The sequence below is a fragment of the Lissotriton helveticus genome, chromosome 3_1 (assembly GCF_964261635.1).
Source record: "Lissotriton helveticus chromosome 3_1, aLisHel1.1, whole genome shotgun sequence".
Taxonomy (NCBI): domain Eukaryota; kingdom Metazoa; phylum Chordata; class Amphibia; order Caudata; family Salamandridae; genus Lissotriton; species Lissotriton helveticus.
In genome coordinates, this window is record NC_136061.1 from 854,794,136 (window position 1) to 854,820,170 (window position 26,035).

The 26,035-nt window shown below is 46.5% G+C and overlaps 1 protein-coding gene across 2 annotated transcripts in view; it reads left to right on the top strand.

The window, feature by feature from the left end:
• Window positions 1-26,035, top strand: part of LOC144823038 (uncharacterized) — a 203,833-nt gene that overhangs the window by 113,973 nt on the left and 63,825 nt on the right. For both annotated transcript variants that reach the window (XM_078681181.1, XM_078681182.1), the window contains exon 9: window positions 5,118-5,342. In XM_078681181.1, the coding sequence (XP_078537307.1) occupies window positions 5,118-5,342 (225 nt within the window). The remainder of the gene's footprint in view (window positions 1-5,117; window positions 5,343-26,035) is intronic.

Sequence of the window (26,035 nt, forward strand, 5' to 3'; positions counted from 1 at the left end):
GTTTACTTTTCTTTCTCTGACTTCCAAGTAAGACGATTTGTGTGACAATCATGCTGGCTACTGAGGGTCTGCTGGAGGAAACAAATATTTGAGTACGAACTAAAATATTCAATACATTAGGTGATGACATTTCCACACATTGTTTGTGCACTGTATTCTTTTATCAGTAAAACTGTACGTCTGTGCAAATATAATGGTCATTTCAATTGAAAATGTGTTGTCTGTAATGGCAGTGCGCTACCAGACCATGCATACTCCACTTTACGCTGCACCACTCCATGCCACTGCACTCTACTCTGCACCACTCTACTCTACACCACTTCACTCTACTTCTCTCTACTCTTCACTACTGCAGTCTATGCCAATGCACTCTACTCTCTGCCTCCCCACATCAAGGCCAGTGCACTATATGCCAACCCACTCTACACTGCTCTAGTCTTCGTCACTGCATCTACCCTCCACCACTCCACTCTGCGCCACATCATTCTACTGCAAAACAATCTATGCCACTGCACTGTGGACCAATGCACTCTATGCTGATCCACTACAATCTGCGCCACTCTACTCAACTCTGTCCCTCTCTATTTTATGCCACTGCACTCTACTCTACACCACTGCCCTCTACAGCAATCTACTCTGCATCCCTACTTCTATGCCACTATACTCTACTCTGCAACACTCTTTGCCACTGCACTCTACATCATTATGCTCTATGTCACTGCACTCTATGGCATAATACTCTGCACCACTCTATGCCACTGCACTCTACGCCAATGTACTCTACATCATTATACCCTGTCACTGCACTCTACGCCAATGTACTCTACTATACACCATGGTACCCTATGACAGTTCACTCTGCAACACTGCAATCTCTTCTACTGAACTCTGCACCACTCTACTCTATGCCACTCTACCCTGCGCAACTCTACTCTGCATCGCTCCTCTCTATGCCACTACACTCTACATTGAACCACTATACTGTATTATGCATCACTCCACCCTACGCCACTTCGACTCTGCAACAATGCACTCTCAGCCACTGAACTCTCCGCCACTCTCCATCACTGCAATGTATGCCACTGTGCTCTACTCTATGCCATTCTACTGCACTCTACGCCAATACACTATAAGCCACTCTACTCTACATCCCTTCACTCTTCGCCACTACACTTTACTCCAGTCTACTCTAAGCCACTCTAATCTACTCTGCACCAGTGCACTCTACGACACTCTATTCTACAACACTCTACTCTATGCCACTGCACTCTAAACCACTTCACTCAGCTCTGATGCAAACTACTTTACGCCACTGCACCCTAAACTACTCTGTTCTAGTCTGCACCATTCCATGTTACGCCACTCCGCTCTATGCCTCTGCAATCTACCCTTCACCACTCTACTCTGTGCCACTGCACTCTACGCCACTCTATTTTACATTGCTGCACCTTGTTTTACTTCTCTCTACACCGTCCACTTTAAGCCACTCTAATCTACTATGCGCCATTGCACTCTACAACATTGCACTCTACATTGCTACACTCTGTCACGGCACTCTATGCCAATGCACTCTACACCACTTTACTCTGCACCACTGCAATCAATGCCACTGTGCTCTACTCTACACCATTCTTCTGCGCTTTACGCCAATGCACTCTACATCATTGCACGGTAAGCCACTCTACCCTGCATCACTCCACTCCACTCCACTCTACGCCACTGCACTCTACACCAGTCCACTCTAAGCCACTCTAATCTACTCTGCACCACCTCACTCTACGACACTGCATTCTGACACTGCACTCTATCCTGCACCATTATACCCTACCCTACCCTACCCTACACCACTTCACTCTACTCTGAAGCAATCTACTCTACACTAATGGACTCTATGCCACTCTACTCTACACCTCTACAATCTACCTTTTGCCACTCCACCTTATGCCACTGCACTCTATGCCACTCTGTTCTACATTGTTACACCTCATATGCTGCCACTGCACTCTATGCCAATGCACTCTACACCACTTTACTCAAAACCAACGCAATTCACCACTGCACTCTATGCCAATCTACTCTGCACCACTGCACTGTTTGCCACTATACTCTACTATGGCACTGCACTCTATGCCACTGCACTCCAAAGCACTGAATTCCACGCCACTCTATTCTACTCTGCACCACTCTACTCCTCACCACTGCCCTCTACACCAGTGCACATCACACCATTCTACTCCACACCACTGCACTCCACACCACTGCACTCTACGACACTCTTCTCTCCAACGCTGCACTCTGACACTCTACTCTGCAACACTGCATTCACCTCCGCTGAACTATACACCATTATACTCTGCGTCACTGCACTGTACTCTTCACTACTCTATGCCACTCTACTGCACTCTACGTCAATGCAGTCTATGCCACTAAACTCTACACCAGTCCACTCTGCTACTCTAATCGACTGTGCACCACTGCACTCTGACACTGCATTCTACGCCTCTTCTCTTTACACCTCTTCTCTTTACACCTCTCTACTCAACCCACTCTACTATGCACCACGACACTCTTCGACACTGCACTCAACACCACTTCAGTGTAGTCCATTCCACTCTACTTTTCACCATTCCATTCAACGCCTGCTCCTCTGCGTCACTGTACTCTATCCCACTTAACTCTACGCCAGTGCACTCTACTCTGTACTAATCCACTCTACACCAGAGCACTCTACGTCACTAAGCTGTGCCACTGCACTCTACCCTGCACCACTGCACTCTACCCTGCACCACTCCACTTCACTCTACTCTGAAACAATCTACTCTACACCACTGCACTCTGTCGCTGGATGCTACGCCACTGCACTCTACACTACTGCAATCTATGGTGACCTACTCTAGTCTGCTCCACTCTACTCTATGCCACTGCGCTCTATGCTACTCTACTCCAAACCATTGCACTCTATGCCAGTGCACACTCCACCACTTTACTCAAAACCAATGTACTGCACACCACTGCACTCTACTCTGCACCATTACACGCTACCTCACTCTACACCATTGCGCTCAGTCACTGCACTCTATGCCACTCTGCACCACTGTACTCTACGCCACTGCTCTCTACACCACTCTACTCTGCACCACTATACGCCAGTGCACTCTACACCAATGCACTCTACTGCAGTCTACGACACTCTACTCTGCAAGATTGCACTCTCCACTACTGATTTCTATGCCACGCTACTCTGCACTCTATTCTGCACCTCTCGATTCTGTGCCACTCAACTGCACTCTATGCTAATGCACTATAAGCCACTCTTCTCTGTATTACTTCACTCTACACCACTGCACTCTACGCTGCTCTACGCTACACCTGTGCACTCTACCCTGCACTACTTCACTCTTCTCGGAAACAATATGCTCTACAACACTGCACTTTACTCCACTCTACCCCACTCCACTCTATGCCATTGCACTCTACTCCACTGCAGTCTACACCCCTCTACTCGGTCACTGCACTCTGCACCAACGCATTGTATGCCACTTTACTCCAAACCAATGCACTCTAAGCCAATCTACTATGTACCTCTGTACTTTATGCCACTACACTCTAGGCCACTCTATTCCACAATAGTCCACTCTGACTCTCCATTTCATTAAACTCTATTCCACTTGGATACTCTAAACAGCCTTATGCCACACCACTCTACAGCACTCCACTCCACTCTAAACCACTCTATGACATTACTCCACTCTGACACTCTACGCAACTCCCTCTAAGGTACTCCATGCCACTTTACTCTTCTCCAATATTCCACTCTGCCACTTCACACCACTCTATGCCACTCCACTTTACTACACTCTACACTACTCTATGCCATTCCTCTGTACAATCTGCTCCACTCTATGCACTCTACTCTACAACACTCTACTCCATTCTATGCAGCACTCTCTATGCCATTTCGCTTTGCTCTAAGCCACTTTATGACACTCTATGCCACTCCACACTGGATGTATGACGTTACAACGCACACTTTTACAACGCATACTTTTACAACGCATTTTTTACAACGCAACATCCATTACAACGCATTCAATTACAACGCATGCCATTACAACAAAATTTTAAAAACTACATTTACAACGCATTCCATTACAACGCATAATACCTTTACAACGCCTACCATTACAACGCATAACATTACATTGCATGTTTGGTAAATATTGGATAGTGTAGGGGTAAAAATTACTATTCTAACTCCAGGGGGTGCAACAGTAGGATAAGTGTTGGATAGTGTACGGGTAAAAATTACTATTCTAACTCCAGGGGGTGCAACAGTAGGGTAAGTGTTGGATGGTAATGGTATGCGTTGTAATGGTATGCGTTGTAATGACATGCGTTGTAATGACATGCGTTGTAGTGGTGTGCGTTGTAGTGTCATGCGTTGTAATGGTTGTGTTGTAATTGCATGCATTGTAATGGATGTTGCGTTGTAAAAGTTTAGTTGTAATGGTAGTGTGTTGTAAAAGTTGCGTTGTAAAGTTTGTTTCCCCTCCACACTACGACACTCTATGCCACTCTGCGACAGAACATGACACTCCACGCTGCTCCACTCTACTCTAAGACACTCTACTCCTCTCAGTGCCACTCTACCAAACTCCACTCTACGACACTCCACTTAACTCTATTTCATTCTACTTCCTACAGAATACTCCACAACACTACGCCACTCCATGACTCTCCACATCACTCACCTTTACTCTACGCCACTCCATGACTCTCCACATCACTCGACTTTACTCTACGGCACTCCATGACTCTCTATAGCACTCCATAACACTCCACTCCACACCACACTCCTTTACGCCACCAACTTTAGCCATGTTCATTATTGCTAAAACATATTGGCAAAGCCAATAGCTCTTGCGTAGGCGAGACCTATTGGTTTTGCCAATGCTTGTTGCGTTTGACGCTGCCCTGTTTCTGTGCCAGTTGTTGGATTTTGCCAAGGTTTCTTTCTGCCGGCTTCTTATTTGAGTTCAAGGCTCCCATGCTATTGATGCACCTGTCTCCTCTTTCTGCTCCACATTCTTGTCAATGTCTACTCTCTCCTTCTGCAGACTGTCAGAGAGAGGGTGCGCCCACTGTTCTATACGCGCATGCGCCTGGGGGAGTTTGATCCCCTGGACATGAATCCCTACAATGCCTTCAACTTGAGCTTGGTGCAGAGCGATGCCCACCGGAACCTCTCCCTGGAGGCTGCTCACAAGAGTTTCGTCCTACTGAAGAACACTGCGAGCACGCTGCCCCTGAGACTAGGCGACATCACAGGGCGTAAAATTGGGGTAAGTTACTGCTACAGGCCATATTGTGTACACACTGGTGAAATGCGACCATATTGTGTTCAGTCGGAGGCTCGTGAACCATCAAGCCAGACCTAAAAAGCACCTCTAATTCATACATTGCTTTGTTTTCGAAACAAGAAGCACATATATCCAGTGGCTGCTGGTAGGGAATGGTGGCAGGGTGTTAGATAAAAAATAAAATAAAAAGAAGACTTATCTGCTGGTTGCCAGCCGCTGCCTTTCCTCCCTCCTCACTGTATCCTGCCTCCTGGAAGCACCCAGGCTCCCAGACTCCCCAAGCAAATTATGACAATGCTGTCATCAGCATGACAACATCGTCGTGACTGGTCTGGGCGCCATGGTTCGCGCTCACACAGGGAGTGCAAGGCTGTGATGTTCTCCTCCCAGGCTGTGCAATATAGCTGGTGGAGAACATGCTAAGTGCCATAACGATTTGGCCGGCCCAAGACGGCCAGCCAAACCGCCATGCACACTTATGGTGCATCAAGCACACCTCCTCCCTCTGATGTCACACGATCCCAGCCCCGCCCCACCCTAACATGGAGCTTGCAGCCAGACAAAAAATAAAATAATAATAAGGTTCTGTTATTATCATTCTTTTTTTCCTTCGTACTGCTCTTAAAGCTGAGGGTCGGCTCTCCTCCGCCTCAGTGGAGGAGCTGCCGCTGCATATATATCATTGTAGTCATAACTGTAAAGAGTTGGTAGCAGGTGCTACCCCTAGTTTGCCTTTTGGTATCCCTGGTCCGGCCAGGGTACCTGTGCCAAAGGTACCAGGGTACATTTAGTTGTGGGGATCATGAAGGCTAGAGCAGAAAGAGCTTGCTGAACATCCTAAGGGTCCCACTTAAACACCACATTACAATCTTCTTTCACCCTAATTCATAGGAGGCTTCCACTGACTCCTTCTTAAATATCTTCCCTAATCTAGAGCGCAATCCATTGAGGGCAGGCATCTTTTTATATAATATATTCAAGCATACGTCAAGAATGGTTATAAATGCATCTGTTTTGCCCCAAGGCATTTTTTACATAGATGCTCAGTTTAAAAAAACATTCACGCATAATTATGTAATCACGTATTAATGATCTTCTTTTATTAATGTAAGTAAAGTAAAGTTTTATTTTTGTTACGGTACTCTTACGAGGACCACAAATAAAATATACATTTATACATTCCGTATTAATACATTTTCAATGAGATTTTCAAAAACTTAAAAATTCTGTAACAAACGAATTCATTAGGGGGGCTTTTACATAGTGATAAAAAGTCTTGTGAGCTAGTGATCCTGCAGGACCGGTAGATGGGCATAAGACATGTTGACCTTGCATTTACAATTTCTGCATTAGGGCATATAAAAAATAAGTGTTCCAAATTTTGGTTGCCTCCTTGACAAAGGGTACAAAGGGCAGAGCTGTCAGGCCTCCAAGAGGAAGTGAAGGTTTGTACAGGAAGTGTTCCAAGGCGCAACATCATGATTGCACGCCTTGCGCCATGTTGAAGAGTATACTCTAGGTAAGGCTGACGTTGTTTGTATTCCTGCGAGGCTACATAAAATTTATATGACGATAGACTATTACAATGAAAGTGATCAATCTCGTAGCTCAATTTGGGAGTGAAGTTTTTTAGAAAAAGTTTGAGTTGAGCTGGTGACCACGTAGACAAAATTTCCACATTGACTTTTGCAAGCTGTAGAGCCTCTCGCATATTTTTAATAAAGGTAGTATGAGTAGAGCTACTCTCGAATGTTTCTACTTTTAGCAATCTTCTTAAAGTACCTTCTTTTGAAAGAAGAAGATTATGGGCCCACCTTATGATGCTCGCTATAGCTGTAGCATATGCGCTCGTGATGGTACATTCCAGTCTCAATGCCTGTACTGGGGTAGATGTTGAAATCTTCAGTAGTTTTTTCAATATTCTTCCTTCTGTTAAATCCATATATGACCATTGATTTAGAGGAATATATTCCGATGCATAGGACAGGACCGGTGTGATTTTAGCTCGATAGACTTGAATCAGTGCAGAGAAATGTCTATGTCCAGTCGCCGAATATAAGCGTGACAAGGCCCCAGCATGCAGATCACTTTTTCTTTTCAGGTGGTTGATTTGATTGATGTTACTCATGTTTTGTGAGAAAATTCTACCCAGATATGTATACTCCTTTACTTGTTCTAGTTTCTCACCTCCCAGCTTCCATTCGTACCGTACCCTTTTCTTCTGCTTTGAAAAGGCAACCACTTTTGTTTTGTTCGTATTTGGAATTAGGTAATTTTTCCTTGAGTACTTATATAAAATATCTAAAAGATTTTGTAATCCGAAAGGTGTTAGGTCAAACATGACTATGTCGTCTGCATACAGCAGGGAATGGATATATTCAGTGGCTATCTTAGGAGGAGTACATATCCCTTGCTGCAGTTGGGAAGGTATGTCACTTAAATACAGTGAGAATAAAATTGGAGCCAAGAGGCACCCTTGTTTCAGGCCATTTGATGTTCGTATTACCTTCGATAGGCCCTTGTCACTTCCCATTTGGACGCGGCACCAGGTGTCACTGTGTAGATTCACTATCAGGTGTAATAGCTGCTCCGGGATCCCCATTATTCTCAATTTTAACCACAGGGTCGGTCTATCCACTCGATCGAAGGCTGTCGAGTAATCAATGAACGCTGCGTAAATAGTTTGTTTTTTCCCTGTTGCGTACTTATCTAAAATAGTTTGGAAGATTGCTACATTGTCAGTAACAGAATGGTGTGGGCGAAATCCGGACTGAAATTTAGGAATTAGACCTAATGAGAAAGCCCAATTTTTCAGCCTATCCAGGATTTCTGCTGCAAAAATCTTCCCAGCAGCGTCCATGAGGGCAATTTGCCTATAATTTCCCGGTGTGTTTCTTTTTCCTTTTTTGAAGATCGGGATTATGATACTTCCTTTCCAGGAATTTGGCATTTGACCACTGTCAAATACATAGTTAAATAGCGGCGAGAGCACCGTTCCCCACTCTTTATGGTCAATTTGGTAGACCTTGACAGGTATCTGATCGGGGCCAGATGCACCTGTGCTCCTTGCCTTCCTAATATTCATAGAGACTGACACTGCCGACGTTTTATTGATCTTAATGTCTTTAGTTTCCACGTTTTCTCCTCCCACTTCTTCATTTTTAATATATTGATTCTGTTTGTATAGCTCGTGTAGGTATATGTCCCAGTTTTCTTCTGATACAGGTGTAGCCTCCAGCTTTTTTTTGGATCCTGTCATTGTTGCGATCAGTGACCAATATTTACGCTGGTTATTATGTTTAACTGCTAGCTGAATTTCAGTCCAATTAAAGTCCTGCTTCAGTTTTTTTCCTTTAGTTTTTTCTCGTCGTATTTGATTCTTTAATCTATTGATTTCCTTTTTGTTTACTGACGAGAATTCCAGATACTGGGCACGTATCAGTCTATTGATTTGTTTTACGACTGGTTGATTCCAGTTTTTATTCTTGTTTTTCCATTTTCTTTTTGCTGGTCTGTGGTATTCTAGCTTACTTTGCAGAGCTTGTTTGAGATTATTCGTTAGATGTTCAAAGTTCTTTACAGGGTCATCTGAATATATGTTGGTCAATATATTGGTTTCAGTAATTAGTTGGCGCAGATATTCCAGATTTTCTGTCCCCCAGTAAATGCGACGCCTAGTTGTGTTTACTTCCGTTTTTTCTGTAAGAAATAATGGCAGGTTATAAAAAGAGGACGGTGCAATCCAGTGGGTTGAAAGGTTTAAAAAAGCGTGATCACTTTCTGCAGTGAATATTATCGAAAGTTGACTCATTTGTTCTTTTCCTTCTGTTCCGCATATAAAGTAATCAATAGTTGAAGGAGATCCATTTCCTTGCCGTGTGTATGTTGCTGGTATATCACCATTGATGTTACCATTTAATATAATCCCATTAATGCCAGAGAGAAAAGCTAGTAGTGCGCGTCCCCTCTTATCCGATTTAGTTCCTTTTGGGAATTCAGGGAGTGATGGTTCCAGAGATTCCTCTTTGAGGAGACGAGCCCATTTCTTTATCTCGCAGTTAGAAATTTTAGCATTCAAGTCCCCCATTATGAGGTATGGCAAGTGAGATTGATCATCAATTATATGGGTGATAATTTCCATTAGGCGGTCAAACAGCAAATCATTATTATTACTGCTGGGAGGTGCGTAAATATTGAAGAGTAATATTTTTTCTAGTTTGGCTGAAGCATGGGTTCTAAGGGATACTTTTAAACATTGTAGATTGTCTGTGTTTGTGTTAATTATTTCCTGTGACCAAGAGTGATCTTCTTTTAATAATATTGCCAGACCACCCTTGGCGTGTCCCCTTCTTGATCTTTTTGCCAATGTTTCGTATACATAGTATCCTCTTTGAGTAAAGGTATTGATTAACCATGTTTCCTGGAGGGCGATGATATCAGGGGAATTTTTTATTGCATGTTTCATTTTTATATCAGTTTTCCCTGCCAGGTTCCAGGACAATAGCGTCAGACCTTTGCTAAACTTCGCGTTGTTGTGAATTTACCATTTTTTTGCTGTTTAAGGTTTCTGATAACCATGCCCATGATTTTATTGAGTTCTCATTGTTACTAAAGGTGGAATTCCGAGACAAGACTGACCTCTCTCCTTGAATTACTTGTATTTTAAGTAGATCTTTCCTCATAGTACTTGATGCTAGGTCTCCCCGATTAGAACTGTTGTTTTCTTTTCTTCTGTGGGTTTGTCCTAATATACCATTATTTGAGTTGTTGGTTTTAAAATCTTCCACCGAGATTACATCATAGCCATTTTTGTGAAGAATTTCCTTCTCTCTGATTATTATTCCAGGCAAAACCGGTGAATAAAAGGATACCTGTACTAGTTTGTTATTTTCTTTTATTGGAAACAGAACTAAGTCAATTTCATTGCTGGTCAGAGATTTCAAGGATGGAATTTCATGTAATAGATTAATGATTTTACCGCGATTAAACGGCTCCTTATCTGAAGGAAATAGCTCTTCAATAGTTATGTGTTTGGATGGATTTATTTCCCATGATTGGAAATTATTGTCATATGATTCTTTTATGACCATGTTATTTTGCGATGTAGGTCTATTTTCTATCGGAGGACAAAATTCATCTGCTTCAGGATTTAAGGGTTTTTCTACTGATGTTTTTTGAATTACTGGAGTGTTCACCAGATTTACAGGATTAAATTTTTGGAATTTGAGCCTATTCCCTTTTTTCCTCTGTATTCTCCTCATAGGTTGTCTCTTCTTCTTCCCCCTTACTTTTTCCCTAGTATTACTTTTTTCAGACTGTTCTCTTTGGTTGAAATCCTGTTCAGCAGTAACTCCTGTTAGCTCAGTTTTATTTTTTCCGATAATCTGATCACGATTGTTATCGGATACTTTATTCGAAAAAATCGGATAGTGTTTGGTATTGTTCTCAGCTTTGATTTCCAGTTCTTCTTTGAACAGTTTTTTAAGTGAATATGTGATAGGTGATTTTTCTTTGTTTTTTGATCCGTTAGTTTTATTGTTGATTATTAGTACGTCGTTCGTTTGTGTGCTTGCTTCCTGTTGTTTTGGGGCGGCACTTCCATTTTTATGAAATTCATCTGTTTGTTGTGATTCGACTTCTCCAGTTTGTTTTGATGAGACTTTAGTTAGATCTTTTTTCTTTTTTTCTTCAACCAGGAATTTAAGTATTCCTATTTGTACGTCTAAAGTATCATCTGAGTTAGCTAAAATGTGTCCAAGATGTGTTAGTACTGAATCCAGAATTTCTTGCAGTGAGAAGAGTGCTTTTGATATGGGAGAGACAGTATTTCCAGAGTTTAGGTTTATAAAATTTGGGTTTATAAAATTTGGGTCTGATAGATTGGTCAGATTAGAAAAAAGGTTAGGTGATTTTTCTGGCGAACTGGTTTGGGGATGTCTTTGACTTAGCAATATTTCTTTATTTTCTTCTTCAGTCTTTGAGTTATGGTTTGCGGATACGTCGAAAAATAAGTCATTGTCCTGATTTTTTATAGGTGTTATAGTTGTTATTTGAGACACAACCAGACGAGATTTTTGACATTCTTCCGAAGGAGAGTAATTTGCCAAATTACTCTCTATTGTTATTTGACCTTGTTTGTTGGATTTCTGGTCAGAAAAATGTAACGGATCAGGTTCAACCAACTTATTTTGATCATCATTAGAATTTGGGGAAAAAAACTTTTTCTTGGAGAGGGTAGAGAAGTATTCACTTATAGCAGGAGTGCTTGATATTTGTCCTGGTTTTAGTGACTTGTCTACAGAATTTCTTACAGCTGCGTCCGTCCCCATTCGCCTCATGTAGATTGTCCGTGAGCGTAGTTTTTTTAGCGCCCTCATACTTGGGGACAGAAATCTATTTTATAGATGTAATGTATAGTATTAATTATATGCTGTGGCTTGTCTTAATCACACTATCTCAGTTGATCAGTTAAGGAATGAGGGTTTTTTTACACGTATGAATCAAAAGTTTAGTTGAAGAGTTTCCTCTTATAGTGAGGGTTAGTGGGGTGGCCCGTCCCGTCCTCGGTCGTCCCCGGACGGCCACAGACGGCCCGCCCTTTTGCCCGGGCTTATCCCCGCGCTTAGTCCCGCGCGCGTCCCGCGTTGCGAGATGTTATCTATATACGTTTCGTTGGGGGCGTGTCCGTGGGCGGTTCGCCTGGGGGAAGAGGAACCAGGTGGTCTCCGCTAAGGATTCTGGTCCTCGCAGTCCCCCAGGCTAGGTGCTCTCGCTGTTTGCACCCTGGCCTCAACCCCTCTGACTCCAGCTGGGAGCGACCGGCAGAGCGTGCCGAGTGCAGCTCACGCTCACACCAGCGAGTCAGGGGGAGGCAGCGCCACGACACAGTGAGGAATCAGCGTCAGCTTCAGACAGCCAGCACAGGCTGCAGACGGTAGAACGAGTTCTCTTGCTCAGCTGAAGTAGAAACAGTAGATCAGCAACAGTGTTTAGCTCCTGTGAGTGGCGCCCGCGAAGCGGGTGTCACGAATCTTTAACCAGGTCGTTGGGAGCGTGTCCGTGGGCGGTTCGCCTGGGGGAAGAGGAACCAGGTGGTCTCCGCTAAGGATTCTGGTCCTCGCAGTCCCCCAGGCTAGGTGCTCTCGCTGTTTGCACCCTGGCCTCAACCCCTCTGACTCCAGCTGGGAGCGACAGGCAGAGCGTGCCGAGTGCAGCTCACGCTCACACCAGCGAGTCAGGGGGAGGCAGCGCCACGACACAGTGAGGAATCAGCGTCAGCTTCAGACAGCCAGCACAGGCTGCAGACGGTAGAACGAGTTCTCTTGCTCAGCTGAAGTAGAAACAGTAGATCAGCAACAGTGTTTAGCTCCTGTGAGTGGCGCCCGCGAAGCGGGTGTCACGAATCTTTAACCAGGTCGTTGGGAGCGTGTCCGTGGGCGGTTCGCCTGGGGGAAGAGGAACCAGGTGGTCTCCGCTAAGGATTCTGGTCCTCGCAGTCCCCCAGGCTAGGTGCTCTCGCTGTTTGCACCCTGGCCTCAACCCCTCTGACTCCAGCTGGGAGCGACAGGCAGAGCGTGCCGAGTGCAGCTCACGCTCACACCAGCGAGTCAGGGGGAGGCAGCGCCACGACACAGTGAGGAATCAGCGTCAGCTTCAGACAGCCAGCACAGGCTGCAGACGGTAGAACGAGTTCTCTTGCTCAGCTGAAGTAGAAACAGTAGATCAGCAACAGTGTTTAGCTCCTGTGAGTGGCGCCCGCGAAGCGGGTGTCACGAATCTTTAACCAGGTCGTTGGGAGCGTGTCCGTGGGCGGTTCGCCTGGGGGAAGAGGAACCAGGTGGTCTCCGCTAAGGATTCTGGTCCTCGCAGTCCCCCAGGCTAGGTGCTCTCGCTGTTTGCACCCTGGCCTCAACCCCTCTGACTCCAGCTGGGAGCGACAGGCAGAGCGTGCCGAGTGCAGCTCACGCTCACACCAGCGAGTCAGGGGGAGGCAGCGCCACGACACAGTGAGGAATCAGCGTCAGCTTCAGACAGCCAGCACAGGCTGCAGACGGTAGAACGAGTTCTCTTGCTCAGCTGAAGTAGAAACAGTAGATCAGCAACAGTGTTTAGCTCCTGTGAGTGGCGGCCGCGAAGCGGGTGTCACGAATCTTTAACCAGGTCGTTGGGGGCGTGTCCGTGGGCGGTTCGCCTGGGGGAAGAGGAACCAGGTGGTCTCCGCTAAGGATTCTGGTCCTCGCAGTCCCCCAGGCTAGGTGCTCTCGCTGTTTGCACCCTGGCCTCAACCCCTCTGACTCCAGCTGGGAGCGACAGGCAGAGCGTGCCGAGTGCAGCTCACGCTCACACCAGCGAGTCAGGGGGAGGCAGCGCCACGACACAGTGAGGAATCAGCGTCAGCTTCAGACAGCCAGCACAGGCTGCAGACGGTAGAACGAGTTCTCTTGCTCAGCTGAAGTAGAAACAGTAGATCAGCAACAGTGTTTAGCTCCTGTGAGTGTATTAATGTAATTTGACACAATTGGGCATGTAAGACTCATTAACATAAACTCATTAAGAATAACTCTGTCTGGGTGTGAAACAATTTACATGGTTTCCCTCATGAAAGTATTAAAATAATTTTGATAACGAAAGAGTTGATAATATGCACACAGGTCAAAATGTGGGCTTGTACAAATTAAAACCATGATGACGTTCAGCATAAATGTTAATGAATATTTATGTATTCCTTGCACAGTAAGTTAAAAAATAGTGCTATGCAGCTAACACGGGGATGTTGAACTAAGTTTATTTTTGTAATTATTTATACATTATACTGGTATGGTTTTAATTCAATTTCCCCTTCATTTTTCACATAAGAAGTTTGTTTTCCATTTGAATGTTGGAGTGACTCATAAAACCAAAAATAAATTATTTTTGTTATAAACACTATAGTTGAGCGTATTTATTTTAAATTAAGGAACTAAACTGCTTTTATATATATTGTGTAGCAGTTGCATAATCTACATGAGGACAGCATAGCACACATGTTGGTGTCACATAACATAAAACAATACATTCCAATGCAGCCTTCAATCAAAGGAAACAATTGTAAGAATAATACACATTTAGGGGCCGATGACCAACTCCAGAAACTTCTGCAGGTCTGACCCACACCTACACAGCCCCAGTCCAAATCTGATGATCAACATGCGAAACCACACTGCATCGCGTTCTGAGTTGTATTACCCAAATAAACGCATAATAACCAAAGGAGTCTAACAGTGTTAATATAAAGTAAATCGACCGCAGCGGCAGAAGATGCCCATTGTGTGCTCCTCTCCCCATGACCACCATCCGCAAGAAGAGAGGGGAGGCGGGAGCCAGAGAAAAAACAGAGGGGTGAGGGGGCAAGGAGAAGGAAGAAAATGTGGGGTCACAGGATTACTGTGGCCCAACCCAGGGGTGGTCAGCCCCACATCCTCCCTTCAGACTCAGACATTGGCTGACACACCATCTTTAATTCTGGGAACCAGTCCTATGTGTTAGCAGAGGGCGCTACCAAATCCACTTCCGGTGAGTGCTCAGGAGATGTAGCGGGCCACGGCTTTTAGACCACCAAACATTTCAACGTATCACCCCATAGCTCTAGGTCTCTCTCAGTATTCTCATCTGTGCGCATCATTCACAACCGCCGCTCCTCTGCCACTCCCCATTCACGCAGGTCAGCCTGCCATCTGTACAATGTGGGAGAGTATGCTTCCAGTTGATGGTTAGGCGTCGCTTAGCCAGCACCAACCCCAACAGAGCGAACCTGTGTCTCTTCTGAGTCCCCCGTGTTGTGGTCGTTGACACTCCCAGCAAGCAATGCTTGATCGAGGTCTCCACCAAGACCCGCATCATCTCCCACAGTTCATGCAGTATTCCATCCCACTAATTCCACACTTTATCGCAGTCCCAAGTCATGTGGAGGAATGCCGCCGGCTCCACCCCACAGCTGGGGCAGACAGGAGACTGTGCTGTATTAAATCTATGCAGGCATTGAGGAGTTAGATAGCTGAGGTGCAAATAATAAAATTGGGTGAGCTTGAAACGGGCATTGCCGGCAACTTCCTGGAACTGCGCACAGGCATATCTCCATTCACTATCCGTGAGAGGCTCCGGTAAATCAGCTAACCACCTACTACGGACCCCCATCATATCGATCCTAGAGTCCACCTTCAAAGCTTTATATATGCAGGAGATCAAGCCCCTGGAGGAGCCCGGGTCCAGCAGCATCTGTGACTCCTCCAGCTACGTTGGGTAATCAACCCAAACCTTTCACTCTATGCGGGACACCATGGCATATTGGAGTAATTGGCTGGGATGCACTTGAAAGAATTCCGGTGCCTCCTCCATAGTGAGGAAGGTACCAATGAAATATAACTCCCCTGCCGTGGTGCATCCTCTCCATCATACCTCTGCGTTATATCCATCACAGATTGTATCAGCCGGAAACAAGGCAACGATTTAAGGGGCAATAGACTGGCATTACCGCTTGCTCCCAGACCTCTGTGAACTGTTGGACGTTAAGTGGGCAGTCATACGGTACTCTAGATCCCATCGTCAGACACCCAGGAAGATCCATCCTGGCACCCCACCCCGCTAGTAGTTCCTTTTCTCCATTCGGCCATTCCCGCACCTTGGCTCAGCATATTGTAGCAGTCCAGCAAAATAATGCATCTGGAGGTCTGGAAGACACAGGTCCCTGAGCTCCGCATCCAGTTTTAACACCTCCAACTTAACTCTACTCGCTTACTAGCCCATGCCAGGGACCCAGAAGAGTATTCAGCCTGCTGAAGGTAGCTTGCAGCATACTACAGAGAGTTTTGCAGGACATAGAGGCAGCAGGGGAGCAAACCATCCTACTTGAAGCCACCCTACCCATGACACAGTTCGGCAATTCTAGAAACAGATCAATACCTCCAGATGTTCGAGAACTCTACCCATGTCCAGGATGTAATTGACTTTGGCAGAATGGGCTACCTGTATGCCTAGGTACCGGAAATGTTTGTGCTCCCAGCAGAGCCCCGTCACAGGTAGAGCAGCAGCGCCCACCCCTACCAGTTTGGCCAGAGGGAAGAGCACCAGCTTCTGGCGGTTGACGCACAATCAAGAGACCTCTACAAAGGCAGTCATTGTCTCCAGGAATCTGAAAAAAGAGATTTCCTTTCTGTGGTCTTCCGTTTAAACTAAACCATTTGGCAAATGACAAAAACACTCAATTATTCTAAACACGACATGGTGAAAGAGTATAAAGTACTGAGAATTCTACAAATTCCTCATTTCTCACAATTTTATTTTTTTGAAAATCAGAATAAGATTTCAATACACAAGTTAAAAACAATATAAAAACAGGATGTACATAATTACTCAAGTTAAACGTGAGTTCTTATTCTATACAAATTGCAGACTAATCTATGAGTTGACAGATATTACATACATCAATCACATTACAATCAATTCAATTTCATCAAGTAAAATTAAAATTAAAATAAAACATTTGGAGTCCTTATGTCGACGCGTTTCGGTGCTTTGGGTTTGGAATGAAAACACCTTCCTCAGGACTGAACTTTTTGTTTAAAACTAGGTATTTTCTTTTTTGTTATTGAGTATTCTTCATTATCTTTTCAGAATACTGGACCATCTTCTTTACTTTTCTAGTCCTTTTATGAGTACATAAAGGTTACGGCTCAATCGTATAACTTTCCATTGGGTACTACATTCATATCTTCTGCAGCTTACTTAACCTTGGTAGTATGGATTAGTTTGAGCGAAACCAATTTATCCTCGTGGCGTCACCTCTGAGATATGGAGACCTTCCCTTCGTCTCGCGCTCCCAAGGTCCCAACTTTTCTTATATTACTTAAAAGGACGACGGGGGCTTTTTGTTCCTCTCCCTCGTCACCCAAGTCGTTTCTGTTACAGGGTTAGTTGGGGACCCTCCTGTTGCTCATCAGGCGCGTTCGTAGCCTAATCTCCTCCACACGCGTTTCGATCAGCAGATCCACACCTACACAGCCCGAGTCCAAATCTGATGATCAACATGCGAAACCACACTGCATCACGTTCTGAGTTGTATTACCCAAATAAACGCATAATATCAGCAGATCGAACCGCGAGTGGAGGAGATTAGGCTACGAACGCGCCTGAAGCACCGAAACGCGTCGACATAAGGACTCCAAATGTTTTATTTTAATTTTACTTGATGAAATTGAATTGATTGTAATGTGATTGATGTATGTAATATCTGTCAACTCATAGATTAGTCTGCAATTTGTATAGAATAAGAACTCGCGTCTAACTTGAGTAATTATGTACATCCTGGTTTTATATTGTTTTTAACTTGTGTATTGAAATCTTATTCTGATTTTCAAAAAAATTAAATTGTGAGAAATGAGGAATTTGTAGAATTCTCAGTACTTTATACTCTTTCACCATGTCGTGTTTAGAATAATTGAGTGTTTTTGTCATTTGCCAAATGGTTTAGTTTAAACGGAAGAACACAGAAAGGAAATCTCTTTTTTCAAACTACATATACCCAGTCCTTTCTGGTTTATCTGGGAAACTCTTCTTTTGGAAATTGTCTCCAGGAATACACTCACTAATCGCTCTGGGTGAATGACGTATATCCACGCATCATCTGCATATAGGAAGACAACGTGAGTGCGTCCCCCCACTATAACACCCCAACGATCCATGTCATGGTAAAGAGGAGTGGGGATAGGGGACAGTCCTGCCTCGTGCCTCACTCAATAGGCCAACATTCGGACACCACGTTCAGATTTGGGGCACGTGTCACAGAATAGGCATAAAGCCGTATACGTGACAGGAACACTGAACCCAGTTCCATCCTCTGCCGCACTTTCCAAAACTGATCCAAGCCGAGAGTATCAAAGGCTTTTTCAATGTCTAATGCCACCACCACAGCCTTCAGATCCGTGCTAGTCACCAAGTAAAGCACATGGGACAGCCTACGTAGGTTCATCTGCGTTCCACTACTGGATATAAAACCACACTGGTCTTCATGTACCAGATGGGTTACCACCTAACCAAAGCGCATCCCCAGGGCCTTTGCTAGGACCTTCGTGTCAACCCATAGCATGGACAGGGGATGATAGGAACCGGGATCCAGTGGGTCCCTAATAGGCTTTGAAAGCATGATAATCTGGTCCTTCCGCGTAGAGTGCGGCAGCAGACCATTGTGTCTGGATTCTCGAAGAATCTCCAGCAAACGAGGTAGCAATAGTCCTGCAAATTTCTGAAAATATACTACTGGAAGCCCGTCTGGGCCCGGAGCCTTATATTGCGACATGACACTGACCGCCTCCTGCATTTCTTCCACCCGAAGGGTCTTTTTGGAACCCTGTCCCTGTGCTTCCGTGAGGCAAGGGAGGACTAAATCATCCAGTAACCACCCAACACTGCCAGGGAATTACCAGGACCTGCACTGTAAACAGTTACCAGGTGGTCTTGTAAGAGTGAGTTAATGCTGGCCTGTGTACCCACCACCATGCCATCCGGGCGGCTCAGTGAGGGTGTGAATCGGGACGGGTGTTCTCTTTTTAACAGTCACGCCAGCATCCTCCCCGACTTATCACCTTCCCGGTGAAGCTGTTGCTGATATTCGCGCCTGGTCAGACCGTCAAGCCTGCCCTATATGTCTCCAGTCCTTCACTGCGTAGCTAAAAAAGACTCATGGCGTTCCCCACCTACAGGCACATTAAGCTAACAGTGTGTTAGAGCCCCCTCTGCCTCAGTCAGCTCCAGCTCAAGGCAACGTCTTGTACCGCCAACTCTGGACATGCATTCCCCACGCATCATGAGTTTCAGGATATCCCACTCCAGCCCCTCTGCGCGGTGGACAACCAATTAGCGTCAAAGTAGCCGTTAGTACTTCGCAGAGTTCTTCCCGAAACAGTGTATCACCCAACGCCCCCGGGTGGAGTTCCAAAGGGAGACCCTGGCTTGATGCCGCCCATGTCCCAAGTAAGCAATTGAGTTGCATGTAAACTGTTGTTTTATAGAGGTAACAGTATGTTACGACAGAAAGTATAGGAATCAAAATGTATCCGATATGCATAAACATGAATTGTTTAATAAAGAATGGGTGGAAATTGCATTAGAAAATAAGATATGAACTGCCCTCTACTTTGTCTTTAGGGTTTGGTAGAAAATATGGTAGAATAAATGAAATGGTGTATATGTTATTTTTCCCTCGAAAATGCAATGAGCAACTGATGCAGGGCTGGCAATGCTATAAAATGGGGTAAAATAATAGGGGGCGGCACATAGAGGTGGGAGATGTTACAGCAAAAGGCCTGAATAATGACCTTTTATTAAGTGCATGGGGAGGACGGCAGCAGGCTCATTTCTATTTTGCCCCAAGCACCGTTCTTGAACAGACGAACTTACCGCACACGAACCACAGTGCACGCAAGTTGCCCTTATTATAATGGCGTAACGAAACTCGAGGGGGCCTCCCTGCAAGGCCCGTGGACAGGCTCCCTCCGGGCTCAATCAGGAGCTCTGCAGCCAGATTGCTGTGCTGAGGGGGGCCCCTGGAGTTTGCCCCCCCCCCCGCACCGCAGGGGCTGCGGGGGCCTGTGTTAAGCCCCTGCCTTATTACAAGAGGCCTCTAAATTACCATGGTGCTGATTACAGCAGGTACAAGTCCCTTCGCAAATATGAAATCCATTAATACTCTACTACGAGCAGCTGAAATCTCTGGGTGAAAGTTTGGCCCAAAATGAGGTTTTACCGGGGAAATCTGACCCACAATTACCGATTCCTCAGTACGTCCTCATTTCTTGGTAGACCCTCATGGTTCAACTAATAATGGTTTGGATTTTCCCCACCCACAGAGTTACGGGTACCCCCGGTATCGGTAACTAGGAGGGCTTTACTAAGCCACTCCTAATTAGGGTCAACCGAGGGAAATCGCTGCTTGGCATGTTTAGAGAATTTTCAAGAGCACTACACTACAATACTGTACATGCAGTCGCTAGATGACATTAATGTGAATGGCAGTGAGGCTCGGATACTCAGAGTCTAAGCACCAAGGTGGCACAGAAACATTGAGACAAAGAGGCAAAAAGGAAAATGTATGCTTGAGCATAGGGAATGTGTTACATCAAACAAATGATGGATGGAATGCTGGCAATGCAAACATTCTCCGCCAGTCAAAAGATCTGGGTTAAATCCATTGTTCTTTTTCCCACTTTTGCTGTAACACTTTTCGCCCTAAGTGGGATAGGTATGCCCAGACGTGGGTACCTTGCTCACTGTGCCACTGGATTCAAGCTAGCCTGGTTGAAGAAGGGTGATAGACCCTGAAACCGGTCCCAGGATGCTTGTTTCCGGTCCAGGGAGGACCTGGCCTGGCAGTTCGGTCTAGACTGTTCCCATGGGGCACAGGGTCAAGACTGATTTGCATATGGCTTGGTCCAAATTGGGGTGGCGTAGTGGGCAAAATAACGATGGGTTTAACCCAGATCTTTTGACTGGGGGAGAATGTTTGCACTGTCAGCATTCCGTCCATCATTTTTTTGCTTGAGCATCGGGAATGTCAGAGATAAGGCGACTCAGAGACTGAAGTTTCAGATAGAGAAGACAAGGCTCAGAAACCAGCCCCAGACAAAGCAAAGATTATATGTCAGGAGACTCTGAGGCATTGAGGTAGAAAAAAGGAGAAAAATCTGATACAATGTAGACCAGAAATAAGAGTCCATACAGTAGGCCAGTTAGTATGAAGCTACAAAGTAGACAACAGTGAAAAGAGGTTTTCTACCAAAATGCAGAGTGTAGAATGCCTGCTACACAACCGAGGTCAGAGCATCGACTAACACTACATCATTATTGTACTAATATATAGATAAGTGTAGGTTTAATCTTCTTAATTCCACATCTGATGGCAGGGAAGATGCATTTCTTCAAGGTACATGTTGACCATATAGTGGTAGTCGATATTCTGTCCTTGATTTTGTGGTAGAAAACCTCATAAATCCTAAGTAATCACTTTGGAAATCCAAAGATCAAGTATGTCAATTATCGGGGAGGAGCTTAGCGCGCACCCAAGATGGTCGCGTGAGCTCAGAGCTCCCGGACCTTCGCCACCTCCATCGACTATACTGCAACTAATCCTGATTTGGACGACGGGCTTTTGTGGTCGAGAACCTGCTGATCACTTATCCGTTTGCGAATTTCGATTTGGTCTCCGGGAACCGAAGATATGGATTTTTGAATATTTGCGGCCTGCTCCATGGCACTGCCCCGGGCTTGCCTACTCTGCCAGCCGGGTAGTAATTGAATAACAACGGCCTGCGCTAACCTCCCTTGCCCGGTCTTCTACTTTCAGTTTCGATTCTGACGATCCTACGTCATTGACCTTGCCTTGGTCGCCCTGGTGGCTTGCTTCTCTCAACTATTTGCAACATCGCTCGGAGATCCGGACTTTCTTGCTCTTTGCCTAGTGACTGGTCCTCACTTAATTCTCTGAGCTTCTGCGGGCACATCGAGTGTAGCCATTTTCACTAGGTCTCAGAGTACCCTCCGGGGCACACGACCTAAGATGGCCACCAAGCCTGAAGCAGAGAGGCGCAAGACCAGACCGGCAGCTCGAGGAGGTTCTGTCCAATCCAACGTCATGGACCGATATACCCTCACTAAGAGCTCTCCGAGCGGAATGACTAAACCCCCGGCCGGCATTGAGGACGAATCCCTGCTGGGTGATGACCCGTCGTTGAAAGACGTCATGTGCGCCACTGCTGGGATGAAGGCCGCGATGGGACAACAGTATGACGCCCTAACCCACAAGCTGGACACTGTTGCCATAGATGTCAATCTGATCAGGGCGGATCTTGCAAAAACCAACTAAAAGGTCAAGTCTCTCGACCTGAAGACTACTAGTCTTATCACCGACGTCTCTGACCTACAGACGGAGGTCGGTAATCTGAGATCCGCCCGTGACTATCTCTCCCGTCGCTTGGACGATTTTGAGGGCCGAGCACGACGGAACAACGTCCGACTGGTCGGTGTCCCGGAGAAGACGGAATCGTCAGCTGTGGACCTACTGGTGGAGGACCTTGTCCTAAATCATTTAGCGCCCAAGGGCCTGAGCAAGTTTTTTGCAGTAGAACGGGCCCACCGTGTCCCGGGTGGCCCGCCCAAGCTGGGTGCCTCTCCGCGCCCCATCATTGCGCTGATTTTCAACTTTCGTGACAGAGACGTGATACTGCAGGCTTCCCGCACATCAGGCCCCACGGAATATGAGAACGCTGCGGTCAGCTTTTACCCGGACTTCACCCAACAAGTCCAGAAGCAGCGGCTGGGATTTCAAGGAGTGAAGAAGAGACTGAGAGACAGGGACATGAAATATGCCATGCTTTTCCCGGCTCGATTGCGTATCGTCCACAACGATAGAACATTTTTCTTTGACCATCCTGAAGCGGCTAATGACTGGTTGGACTCGCTGCCTACGGGACGAGGGCGATTTGAACAATCGGAACCTTCCGGTGGAGCGGAGGGCGGCCCGATGGAGCAGGAATAGGGAGCGACATCGGCTCCCGGACCAACGTTTTGACTTTCGGCAGTGGTTCGATGCTATACTGATAATGATTGCTACTCCGTTGTCTTACTGGGGTGTGGGTGAGGGGCGGGTGAGACTTCCTCCTCTGGGGTTCTTTTCGTAGATTAGTTGTATGTTAGGGCGACAGGCACGCTGCGAGTTGGGGTGGCTTTTGAGTCTAAAGCAGGGGTGCGGGGTGGGGGGTATGATGTTGTTCTGGGGGGTTGAGAAGTTCAGGGATGTGTTTCTTTGTTTTTTTTTTCAAGGCATAATGCTGATGATCTTCTGTGTTGTGGTGTTGCGGCTGGTGTGGGGGGGGACGTGGGGTGGACTCTGGGATGGGGGGTAGGGGACTACGGATACTGTGTTGGAACGTAAATGGTCTGGGAGACAGAATTAAGCGGGGAGTGGTCTTGCAGTTACTGAGACGCTTGTCCACTGATGTGGTTTTGCTTCAGGAAACGCACTTGCTGGGTAATACGTGCCACGCCATGAATAGGCGTGGCTATCGTCTCATTGCACACTCAGGTTTCACTTCTGGCTCCAGAGGGGTGGGCATTCTAATCCGGACCTCCCTCCCCCTCGCTGTTGACGACATTATACTTGATGATAGAGGGCGGTACGCCGTCATTGTGGGGCGTTGGGAGGGTAGGGTGGTTACATTATTTTCTGTTTACATACCCCCCGGTCTTCAAACTACGACCTATGCAGATCTGGGAAGAGTGATTCTGGGAGTCCCCGAGGGTTTGCTTGTAGTCGGGGGAGACTTTAATTCAGTAGTATCTGGGATGTGTGATCGTTACCCTCCCCGAGTTCTCGCTAAGTTCCAATCCTGGCTTGGGGACTTCATGGAGGCGCTGGGGCTGACCGATTGTTGGCGCTTACATCATCCTGGGCAACAACAGTATACCTTTCACTCTGGGGCCCACGGCAGCCTTTCGAGACTGGATTATGTTTTGATGCCCTCCTCCCAGACTTCCCGTATAGGGGAGGTGAAACATCTTGCCAGGGGCATTTCGGATCATTCCCCACTGTGGTTGGTTGTGAACGCACATGGGGGATCGGAGGGTCGAGTGGCCCCGATCAACCCATGGTACCTCCGTGATCCTAAGATTAGAGCGGAACTACTTAAGACAATTGATCAATACTTTGCCGAAAATGTGGGGTTAGTATCCTCTTCTGTCTCCTTGTGGGAGGCGTACAAAACTGTAATTCGGGGACAGGCCCTCTCGTCGATTGGCAATGTTAAGAGGTGTAGACGAGAGGAGGTTGTTCGTCTTGAGACTGAAATTACTGTTCTTGAGGGAGAGTTTGATGCTGGGGTCTCCCCTGAGAGGCTGCATCTGTTGGACCTAAAACAACATGAGTACAGAGCTCTGGTGACTGATGCAGCGAAGGAGATGAGTCGTGAACAGCAGGGACGTCTGTATGATGTGGGAGATAAGGCTGGGAAGTTGCTTGCTTGGTTGGATAGGAGAGAATGCGCGAGTCGAGTGGTTCCTGTTATAGTTGACGCGAATGGTGAAAGTATCACGGACCCTGCTGGGATTGTCGAGAGGTTCGCCGATTATTTTCGGGTAGTGTACTCCCCTGTGTCCGATAGACCTGAACAGGACTCCCACATGCTTTTACGCGATATCTCGCTACCATGCTTGTCTGATTCAGAGAGGGACCTGCTGGAAGCTCCGCCCACGGCGGATGAAGTTGCGACCGCTATCCGTTCGATCCGCTCCGGGAAGGCCTCGGGCCCTAATGGACTCCCTATAGAACTCTACAAGCTCCGTCCGGATGTGCTGGCACCATATATGCGATCTATGTTTTTGGAATCACTGGCGGAAGGGTTTCTTCCTCCTGACCAGAGATTGGCTTCCATAGTGGTTATTCATAAAGAGGGTAAGCCACGTGACCGCTGCGAATCATACAGGCCTATTTCCCTAATAAATGCTGAACCCAAGATCCTGGCCAAAGTTCTTGCTAATCGTCTGGTGACTGTTATAGGCGATCTGGTTCATCCGGACCAGTCCGGATTTATACCACATCGCAATACGGCACTTAATCTTCGGCGCTTGCATGGAGTCCTCGCGCGAGCGGGGACATTGAGAGAGTCGGCCATCTTGGCGTCTTTGGACGCCACCATGGCGTTTGATACGATTGAATGGCCCTATCTTTGGGCGGTCCTTTCCAAATTCGGGTTTGGGCCCACCTTTATCCGTTGGGTTCGATTGCTTTATGCTGATCCCTTAGCCCAGGTAGTGGTGAATGGACGTGTCTCGGCCTCCTTTGCTCTCGGTAGAGGTACGCGCCAGGGCTGTCCTCTGTCCCCACTCTTGTTTGCCCTTGCTTTAGAGCCACTGGCGGCTTGGCTGCGATGGGAACCATCCATGAAGGGCATTCGATGGTCTCCGGAATTTGAAGACCGTGTATCTCTGTATGCAGATGATATCCTTTTGTACCTCACATCGCCCCGAAAGTCGTTAATCGTCCTTTTCGACGTTTTGACTTCTTTCCGTAAGAATTCCGGCTTAGTTATAAATTGGTCTAAATCTTGCGTTTATGTTCTCTCCGGTGATACTCCTCTCCTGCCCCGTGATTGTCCTATTCCGGTGGTACTAGATGGTTTCAAATATCTGGGAATCTTTGTCACCTTGGACCCCACGCTTCGGTATGAGCGCAATCTGCTGCCCCCTCTCAGACGCCTTCGGGCGGATGTCAGGACTTGGAGCAGACTCCCCCTTTCTCCCTTGGGACGAGCTGCGTTGTTTAAGATGATGTCGCTCCCCCGATTACTTTATGCGCTTCAAAACACGCTTGATGTTGTGCCAGCGGAATATTTTCGGGAGATTGAGTCTACAGCGGCAATTGATATGGGGGGGCCGTCCTCTCATCGCCCTCTCGAAGCTTACACTCACTTGGTACGATGGCGGCATCGCTCTCCCGGACATTCGTCGCTATTACTGGGCCTCTCAATTGGAGGCCATCAACCATGGGACCTACACTCCCCCACTAAACCCGGCTTTTGCGATGGACAGATGGTTGCTACCCGGTGGGGACTACAATAGGGCTCTGTGAGAAGTTGGCCTGATGTGCAGTGCTC